At 51.4% G+C, this 10,350-nt stretch overlaps 1 protein-coding gene across 2 annotated transcripts; it reads left to right on the plus strand.

Annotated features, from left to right (window-relative positions):
• Positions 1-547: 547 nt before the first annotated feature.
• Positions 548-2,324, plus strand: HELT (helt bHLH transcription factor; the record flags this gene model as incomplete). 2 transcript variants are annotated; one of them, XM_079778556.1, is made up of 4 exons in its annotated part: positions 548-574; positions 1,015-1,119; positions 1,329-1,425; positions 1,825-2,324. In XM_079778556.1, 4 exons carry the CDS (start codon positions 548-550, stop codon positions 2,322-2,324), a joined length of 729 nt encoding a protein of 242 aa, XP_079634682.1. The 2 variants fall into 2 exon arrangements, with proteins under 2 accessions (XP_079634682.1, XP_079634683.1); XM_079778557.1 differs by having other exon boundaries at positions 1,828-2,324.
• Positions 2,325-10,350: the final 8,026 nt, after the last annotated feature.

Genomic DNA, 10,350 nt, shown 5'->3' on the forward strand with positions numbered 1-10,350 from the left:
GGGCGCTGGGACTGCGCCCTTGCTGGGATTTGTAAACAGGCCATCCTGTGAGACTCGGCGGTGGGACTAAAGGAGGCGACGCCGTTTTGTGAGGGTCCTCACCCCCTGGCGTCCGCGGCCGCTGCGCCCCTGCGCTCTGCGCCTGTGGCGACCGGCGCTCGCTCGACACCGGCCCCCGTTACCGCCTCCTTTTCCAGCCGGGGCCGTTGCCATGCAAATGTTATTCCCCGCCAATCACGTGTCCTTTGAAGGGCCACGTGGATTAACAAAGCTGATCTACCCCCAGCTCGCCCCCCTCGGCTGCTAATTTTTTTTTTCTTAACTTCTTTAAAACTGGTCTTGAATGCATACATCCCTCCAACGCAGCTCCCTAATCCTATGGAATAATTCAACTCGTGAATGCACTTGGAGCCCTGATGACCACTTTATAAGGCAGCCCCTCGGAGCTGGGAGGTGGCAGTCTACCTGGGACCCCGAAAGAGGCGCGCGAGGCGGAGAGTGGCCGGTGCCGCGCCCCCGCCTCTCCCGCAGGCGCGCTCTCACCAGGATGTCAGACAAGCTCAAGGAACGCAGAGTGAGTCGCTGACGCTGGACGGCTCCTGCGCTCTGATGGCGGGGCACTGGCTCCCCAGCGGCCACCTGGCTGGGCAGAGGGCAGGGACGTGACCACGCGTGACTTCTCCTGTAGAGGGATTCTGAGTGGTTTGGGAAGGGGTGAGGCTGGAGGAAGGAGACTCCTGAACCCGGAGGAGCCCAGGCCTAGTGGCCACCTCCCCACAGCCTCGGCCCTCAGCTCGGGGTGGAGCCCAGCCAGTAGGGAGGCTGGACGGGAGCGCACCAACACAGGTGAAGGAGGGCAGAGCTCGTTTTATCCACGTGTGGAGAGGCAGGGAGCCCTCCGGGGCGAGCTCCTGGGCAGCAATGGGAGCTGGGGAGACGGTGGGCAGGCGGATTTCCATGGGATTTCCACTCCCTGGGGAAAGCCATCGGAAATTCACAGACTTCTGTTCGCAGAGAACCCGCGTTTCCCACAAAGTGATAGAAAAGCGGAGGAGGGACCGGATTAACCGCTGTTTGAACGAGCTGGGCAAGACGGTGCCCATGGCCCTGGCGAAGCAGGTAACGTATGGCACTGAGAACAGGGTACTAGACGCCGGGACCCTCTGCTGCCACCCGCGACCTGGATGCCGGGCCTTTACGGGAGCCTCCTTCCCTGGCCTGAGCGCCGTGCACAGCAGCGCGCTCCCAGTCCTCTCCGGATAGAGCCGCGCACCGTCCCGCGGGGCTGGCCTGCCTGGCTCGCGGTGAGGACCCTTCTCCCGCTGCAGACTTCCGGGAAGCTGGAGAAGGCGGAGATCCTCGAGATGACCGTCCAGTACCTGAGGGCGCTGCACTCGGCGGACTTTCCCCGGGGAAGGGAGAAAGGTGGGCACGGGCTGGGCACAGCGAAGCCTGGCAGGGAGCGTGCGCCACGCAGACCTGGGGTGGCGGTAGGAGCGAGAGGCGCGCAGGAGCGGTCTCCTCTCGGGGCGCTGCGGAGCGGGTGCGGCGGGTCCTGCAAAGCTAGCGGACGGGGCTGAGGGCGTTTCTGGGCGGGTTGGCTCCGTTGCCTCCTCTCAGGTGGGGAGGAGCAGTCAGCCTCTGACCAGAAAGCAGGCCTCCGGCTTGTTCTTTCCCCTTCTCCAGACTGGGAGAGGGGAGGAGGCCCTCCAATGGGAACTCCGGCCAGAGAGTGTGGCGGGAGGTGCCTGGCCCCCGCCCGGGGCTCCCGGCAGGAAGGGCCGCTCCGTTTCTTTCCTGTCTCTGATCTCCCCGCCCCTCCAGCAGAACTGCTAGCCGAGTTTGCCAACTACTTTCACTACGGCTACCACGAGTGCATGAAGAACCTGGTGCACTACCTCACCACCGTGGAGCGCATGGAGACCAAGGACACCAAGTACGCGCGCATCCTCGCCTTCCTGCAGTCCAAGGCCCGCCTGGGCGCCGAGCCCGCCTTCCCGCCGCTGGGGTCACTCTCGGAGCCGGACTGCTCCTACCAGCTGCACCCGGCGGGGCCCGAGTTCGGGGGCCACAGCCCCGGGGAGGCCCCCGTGTTCCCGCAGGGTGCAGCCCCCGGGCCCTTCCCCTGGCCGCACGGCGCGGCCCGCAGCCCCGGGCTGCCCTACCTGCCCAGCGCGCCCGTGGCGCTCCCCAGCCCCACGCAGCAGCACAGCCCCTTTCTGGCGCCGGTGCAGGGCCTGGACCGGCACTACCTCAACCTGATCGGCCATGCCCACCCCAACGGCCTCAACCTGCACCCGCCCCAGCACCCCCAAGTTCTCTGACACCCGCTCGCCCGCTTTCTCTGGGCGCGGCGCGGCGCTGCGTAGGAGATGCTGCGTATTGTACAGATGTATATAGTGTGCCAACCAACAGCGGGATGGGGAAGGCCAAGAGCAAGTCAAGTCTCCTGAAGGATCTCCCCCGGCAATAAATGTTTTCTGTTAAAGACCCACAGAGATGGATTTCTTTACCTTCTGCTCCTCCACAATCCATCCCTCGGAGGTGCCCAGGGCCAGGGACTCACAGGGGCCAAGGTGATGGCCCTCAGTGATTTGGGGAGCTTGGGGGGGGGCTAAATGGAGGTGTCCCTTGGGGACTGGATTTTGAGGCTCCCCTGAGGCTGCAGACCCGCTCCCACCACACATGTATCTTGGGCATTTGCTTAGGAGAAGGGCAGACACAAGTAACAGGGCTACTGGCTCTCAGATAATGCAAGTCCAAGGACTCTCCCCGAACTGGCTTTGGCAGACTTGCCCCAGCTCAGCCTGGCCGCCCTTCCTACCCCACGACAAGGCCCGGGACGTAGGCACCCGCTGGTCTGGAGAGTGGTGACACTCAGGCCCGCTGAATGGGCGACGAAATTTACAGCCTTAACAAGTCTCTCTAAATACATAACTTCTGAGGTATGGCTTAAAAACATCATCCAAGGAAGATTTTGTTTCGTTGTTTTAACCCCTGCTCCGGAGGGTTTAGGGACGCTGGCATTGCCTTTTACGCACAGACAGCTCGCTTCCAGGGAGCTGGGCATCAGGGTGAGAGGCCAGCACGGCTGGGCTGGGAGATGAGCTCCCCGGGGACTGAGTTTCCTCTGCACACCCCACCATGCGGATCCCCACTCTGGGCCACTGGCTTGGGGTTCAGGTTCTCAGGCCTGTAAGCAAAGGTTTCCCCTCTTCCCCCTCTGGGGGGTGGGAAAGGAGGGGGTATTTAACCTTCCTGCTCCACCCAGAACACAGGCAAGTTTGGGACTAGACCGTCTAGGGGAGACTTTGTTAGTACCTTTAAGGGATTATGATTTTCAATTCCAGTTGGATCTGCACCTTACCCACAAAACAGGGGTACATTTAAAATGGCGAGTTGAGATCACGTTTTTCTAAGCCAAGCAGAGTAAGCCTGGCTGTGGTTTTATGTAAACAGACAGAATTCAATAAGGTGCCCAATCAGCTAAAGTTGTGTTTGTGGGGATTTAAATGTTTTCCTTTATTGATCCTTTTCTTTGTTCCATCTTTTCTTTTTGTTCCTGCTAGCTTTGATGCCAATTACATAAAGAATTCAAAATTATGTAGCAGGTTTTCCTGTTTCCAGGGGCCATTTAGCTCAACTGTGATGGTCTGTCTTCTCCCAGATTAGCTGGAGGACAATTAGCTTATTCCGTTTCTGTGGACAGGGCTTAGGGAGCTCTGACCTGCGCTGTTTACTGAGGTCATGGAATAGGATGACCTGCAATTTGTAAACCATCAAACTTGATTATACAGAGACAGGACTAAACAAATCACCTCATTACATTCCATTGCCCATAAACTGAAACTTAAGTGTGTATGGGTGTTTTTTTGTTGGGGGGGGGGGAGGGGAAATGATAAACTTTAGAAAAGGTCTTGTAAGTGGTTCTTGTCCTTACATGCACTCCATGTTGCTGCAGTACTTATCTAAAAACTGTGATGTGCAAACAAATATCTCTTCCCTTACGAACTGATACAGTTGGAGCATGACAGTGAGTGTAAGGCCAGGAGGCCTTCTGGATAACAAATATACACTGAGCAATACGGGACGGAAACAAATCAAGCAATGTGGGAGCATGCACGGCGCCTATTATTGGAACACATGTCCTACACCCATTTTCGTCAGCGCGGGGTACAGAATCCGAGGAAGGCCTTTCAGCTTTTCTCCTCTGAGCATTAAGCCCATCTGAATTCCCCTGGCAGTGAAGCATTACAGATATAGTGTTACCCTGGAAATATAAATTATTAATATATTCAGCATTTTTGTCACTTCTCAACTGTTAACCAAATTAGACAAAACTTTCTTTTGCTAAGTAGATTTTCTCTCTGGGATTAGCTCTGGAAATGCACAGGGCCACCACAGTAAGAAACTTGGGTCATTTACATATAATTCTGCAAACTTCCACTGGCCCATGACAGTCTTTGTACCTCGAATGTTGGTATTCTTGATTTTTTTTTCTTTCTTATTTAACTGTGGAGGATAAAACCCTGCTTTGGATTTACAATGACTTTAGGATAAAAGTCTCCCTCCCCTTTCTTCCCCCTTCCTGTGTGTGTGTGTGTGTGTGTGTGTGTGTGTGTGTGTGTGTGTGTTGTCCTTTTCTGAAACCTTCATCCAAAGTTCCAATTCTCCAGGCTTGCCTAAAAGTCAAACGTGGAGTACTTTTACTTTGCAAAGGTTAAAAATGTCACTACAAAATGGCCTTGACTCAAATCGGAGAGGAACTTTAATGTGTTCTTCCTGTAGTTTCTCGGACAACTCATTACTTCCAGCCTTGCTGTCCCAAGCCCCCCAGCTCCTCCCCCCTCGTCTGAGTCTCTTAGGCCCAATCCCTCCACTCTTTCTTTTAAGTAAGTTGTATAGTAATGGTTTCCAAGAGAGGCTCAACCAAACCCAGAAATAACAAAAAACAGTGGGTTTGGCTGGAGGTGAGCCATTGTGATGCCTCTGAAAGGGGCAACCTCTTGTTTCTTGGGCTTCATCCTTGAGTAGGCAAGAAGAAAAATAATCATCCCATGAAATCAAAGGTTTTCTCCAGGGGCCTGAGGAACAAAGCTGGTGGCTGTGCTCTGGGTGTGTCCTGTGGCTCTGCAGGGCGAGAAGTAGGCCTTCCAGGCACTCCAGCCGCGGGCCGAAAGGGCGGTAATACAGAGCTCACTTGTGCTTCCAAGCGTATTGAACAGACAGCACGCATATCGTGGGGCCTCCTGTCTAGGCTGCGAGATGCCAGGCAAGGAAGGTGGAGGAGCAGCTATGTAAGTGCCTACCTGACTCCCCACAAGTGTGGATTCCCAGAAACCTGGGGATGGGTGTCTGCGCAGAGTAACACACCAAGAAAGGGAAGGCGCTAAGGGGCGTGCAGTTAGGAGCCCGATAAATATACCTGTGGAACGGCTGAATAAAGTGCCCCATGGTGCTGGGCTTCTTAGAATCCCGCATCTCCCCTAGACCTCTTGTTTCTGGCCTCTGTTCCCTCCCCACTTCAGCAGAGACTAGAAAGTACTCGTGCAGCCACCTAGTCGTCTGTTGAATAGTCTGCACATTTTGAAGAGTTGTCGGAGGGAGCAGTGACCCTGCTTCTCTCTGCAGCGTCCACCTGTGTTCTGAGCAGATGATGATGCTTGGCCTGCACGATTTAGGTGTAGGCCAACCGAAATGTAGACCTCAACTGCAGGATGTGAATTCAGAACTAGCCTAATGGGGGCTCTGATCCTTCCACATGGGGAAGATCCAAGACTGGGCTGATTCTACCCTCTTTTCTGCCACCCTAGTTCAGACTGTGGCTTCTGTAGCCAGAATGCCTGGATTTGTACCAGCTCTGCTGTGTACTAGCTGTGTGCCGTTAGGCAAATTGCTGAGCCTCTTCCCGTCTGTTTCAACATCTATAAAATGGAGTTATTAGAAGCACATATACATGATAGGGTTGCTACGAGGATTAAGTGAACTGGTACATTCAAAGCACTCTAGACAGTGCTTAAGCCACAGTGAATGTTCAATACATGTTAGCTATTATAATTATCTATTCTTCCTCCCTTCTCCCAAAGAGTCAGATCCTTGGAGCCACCTCAAAAAAAAAAAAAATTCGAAGGCAAATCATGAAAAAATTTTAAACCTCAGGGCTTGTTCTTACACCCCAAGGCTTGTTCTGGAACAGGGCAAGTGGGGCTTGGGAACTCTAACTTCATCCCCCTGGTCAATTCATCCTCCAAGTGATGGCTGGCAGTCAGAGCCCCTCTGTTACTGTGGAAGGCTATTTCTCCACTCTTTCTCATACAGGAACATGGCCTCATGTTATCTGGCAATAGCTCACACACCTGCACTCCTACATTCTCTCTCCGGGTACATATTCCAATGCCTATTCACACACAAATCTTGACCATCGCAAATTCTTTATTGAAATACTAGAGGCCCAGTGCACGAAATTCGTGCACTTAGGGGGTTTGGGGGTGGGTCCCTCAGCCCGGATTGCGAGAGGGTGCAAGCAGGGCCAAGGGACCCCATTGGTGCACGATTGGGGGCGCGGGAGGTTGGCCAGCTGGGGAGGGACTGCGGGAGGGCTCCAGGATGTGTCTGGCCCATCTTGCTCAGTCCTGATTGGCCAGACCCCAGCAGCAAGGTAATCTACCAGTTGGAGTGTCTGCCCCCTGGTGGTCAGTGCATGTCATAGTGAGCAGTTGAACTGCCTTAGCATATCATTAGCATATTATGCTTTGATTGAACGACCGACCAGACGACCAGACACTTAGCATATTAGGCTTTTATTATATAGGATGAAGTAAAGAAACTAATTCAATATTTACTAATGATACTTCCTATGGCAGCTTCATGCTCTTCTCAGCTTTCTCCCAATTTCCCCCCACTCGGGTCCTTTTTATCTATTCCATTCATCAGCTGGCTGCTCCACTCCGGGCTCCAGACCCAAGCCTTGGTGAGGGTGAAACCCAGCTGCAGACATCCAGCTCCGAAGCCTGTCCCCTAAGTCTCACCCCCTTTCCACTTGGCCTTCAGCTCTGATTCTAACTCATTTTCTGATTGCTCGGCTCCAGGCATCTGACCCCCCATGTACCTGAGGCCTGGTGTAGGGATTTATCCGTGTAAATGTATGTGCCCCATGAGGACAGAGATCACTACAGCAATAACTCTCAGCATCTCTCAGCAGCCCTCCTCTATTCCTCAGCTACCTCACTGGGGTGTTTAGAAGGCAGACCCAGGCATGCCCACCTCTGCCCCTTCCTCTCTGGGTGTGAACCTGCCCAGTGGGCTGTTGGGGAGATTTCCAGCTTCCTGTGCTTTTTAAGATTGAGTTTAATCCGACATGCAATGCTGCAATCTCACTCTCTCTGCAGAATGAAGTCACAGCCCCCAATCAGTCGCAAAATAGACATTTTTATCTCCACCTGATACCTACATCTCTAACGATTCTAAGCCCTGACAGGAGAAAAAATGACTTTATTTATTGAATACCCTAAAACCCCAGCACCTGGGTGCCTACATGTGTGCAGCTGGGAGGAAGACACAGGCATTTGCCTGCATGCATCAGGTGGCACAGGTCCAGGGCTGCCTACATGTGTGTGTGCACAGGATGCCTGCCAGTGTACACATGTGAGCACATGATGGACAAACTGGGGCCAAGGAAAGGGCCGCCCACAGAAAAAAACTGCTGGGTTAGAGCTGGAGGGGCCCTACTATTTCTGGCTCGCTTGGAAGACAGGCAGCAGTCATGATGAAGGTGTGCAAATCTGTCCCATCATAAACTTGGACTAAGCCTCTCCCCGGTAGGAAGAGCTGAAGCAGAGCATTAGGGAGGCAGCAGACAGTGTTATGGGATGGGGGGAGACAGCAGGAAAGTTACCCAACCATAGAAGAGGGGTGGGGACTTGGAGCAGGAACTCTGGGCTGAGCTATAGAGAGAGGGTGCCAGGTGAAAGGACCTCAAGAGAAACGGGCACCTGGGCACCTTTCGCTCTCTCTATTCCCAACTAGCCTCATTTATTATGTGTAGCTTAAGAGCAAGAGTCCATAAAATATAGTACTTAAAGCAGGCGTCCTCAAACTACAGCCCGCGGGCCACATGCGGGTGTTTTTGCCGTTTTGTTTTTTTACTTCAAAATAAGATATGTGCAGTGTGCATAGGAATTTGTTCATAGTTTTTTTTTTTTTAAACTACAGTCTGGCCCTCCAACGGTCTGAGGGACAGTGAACTGGCCCCTGTTTAAAAAGTTTGAGGACCCCTGACTTAAAGCTTTATGACTATAACGAAACGTTCTGACTACCATATTTCTGGAAGCCCTAGAACTGTCAAATTAGAACTGAATAATAATTATTCTGAACCTGAACCCTAGTCTGATGATGGCCCAAATATATGTGGTGAGGAGAGGCTGCAGGGGAAGGCATGTCATCGCTGTATCATGAATTCTAGAAGGAAGAAGGTGAGCTAAGAATTTCTTAAACTATAATTGAAAGTAGAAAGGTAATCTCTAAATACTACTGGAAGTAGGATTTTATACCCGGTTCCTTGGTATAAAAAGAACACTTACCAGTGAGACCACATTGCCAAAGCCTTCCAATTATGTGTGACAGGAAGAGACACCGGAAGGCTGAACATGCTTTGGGTTGGATAATGGAATTTAGGAAACAGTCATGCCCAGAAAGCATCAAATGACTTTCTATGAGGACAGGCCTGTAGGGAATAACCAAGTGATTGAGGTAAAGAGGATGTACTAGTATGACGGATTTCTGTTTGCACCTGGTGGAGGTTTGGGGCATCAGGTGTGGGCTGTGGTTTGCAAGCTTCTTTCCAAAAAGGATTTGTGGTCTATTTTTCCACCTAACTTCTGGCCATGCTTTGACAGGACCTGATAAACCTCATCGTCATAAAGGAGGACTTGGCTGACCTTAAGCACTGACCTGAATTCTGGGGAGGAAAGGTAGCCACTACTATCGACATGTTAGCTTCTTAAAAACACTCTGTAGGGTCTCCCAGTCACCCTGGAGCTAACAGGAGAGAAAGTTATTGGACAAACTCTTCCTTCCCAAATAAATATATCAAAACATAAATGCTTCCTCACCTTCTCTCCTTCTTTCTCTACCTGCCCCGTCTCACCCTAAACACCAGCTTTTTTCTCTGTGTTATAGGATAGGCTCCAGTTATCCTGAAGGATTCTTTTGGGGCCCTTAATCGAGGCAAAGCCATCCCATTGCAATGGAAAGGAAACCACTGTGGTCTTGTTTCCAGATCTACCCTCACTCCAGGTAGACTCAATCCGTCACTCCTTGATTCACCACTATCCCTTGACCAGCCTCTCCCCCTTCTCCAAAACTCCACATCCAAACAGTCATCATCTTGTTGACTTTACCTCCTATCTATTGAATCCATTCATTTCTATCTATTTTGCCATAGACCAGGCTGCCAACGTCCCTTTTCAGCTTCCTACCAATTCTCCAGCCTCCATTTTGCTTCTTCGAATTCATTTCAACATAGCCGCAAGGGTGGCTTTTTCCTACAACATATCTGAAAGGCCTCTGTTTAGAATTATTCAAGCCTGCCCATTACTCTTAGGACAAAGTCCAAGTTCTTTTTCAGGTCTTCCCACTGCATACTTCTCAGGCCTCGTTCCTCAACACTACCCAAGATGCACCTCAGTCATACTGAGAGTTTGTCCAAAGTCATGTAACTATATTCTGGCAGACCTAGGATTTGAACTACAATATGTTTGCTTCCAAGTCCAGGTCCCTTTCTCCCATGCAACAGCTGCCATAATCAGGAATATTTTCACACTTTCTTAGAACAGTATGGTTTGGATCTAAGTTTAGGAATACTCTCCTCTACCTGTGTAAAGTTGAGGTCCTCCAGAACCTCAAAATTGGGCAGTTGGATGCCCCAAAATACAGTCCCTAAAATTCAGATTAAAAAAAATACCTTTCACAAACTAATGACAGAAGCATTATATGCTCACTGTAGAAAGTTGGAAACACAATGAAAAGTACAACGAGGATACAAAAGCGCCTACAATCCCACCATCTAGATATCAGCTCTAAGATTCTGGATGTGTTCCCTTAAAACCTTTCTGTGCACACACTATTGAAAGGAAGTTTTAAATAGCTACTCCATGTATATGGTGTAAAACGTTAGAAGTACGAAGGGTCCGTAGTGGGGAGTCCCCCTGCCCCTTCTGCCCAGCCACCCAGTGCCCCTCCTAGGAAACCACCACCACTTCCAGTTTTTAAATGTACCCTTTGAAAGACAGTCCAGGCGTACACATAACCTGAGTAATTTTTAATCTCTCCTTTTGAAAACATGGGCCATGG

This window comes from Cnephaeus nilssonii (genome assembly GCF_951640355.1).
Source record: "Cnephaeus nilssonii genome assembly, chromosome: 8".
NCBI classification, from domain to species: domain Eukaryota; kingdom Metazoa; phylum Chordata; class Mammalia; order Chiroptera; family Vespertilionidae; genus Cnephaeus; species Cnephaeus nilssonii.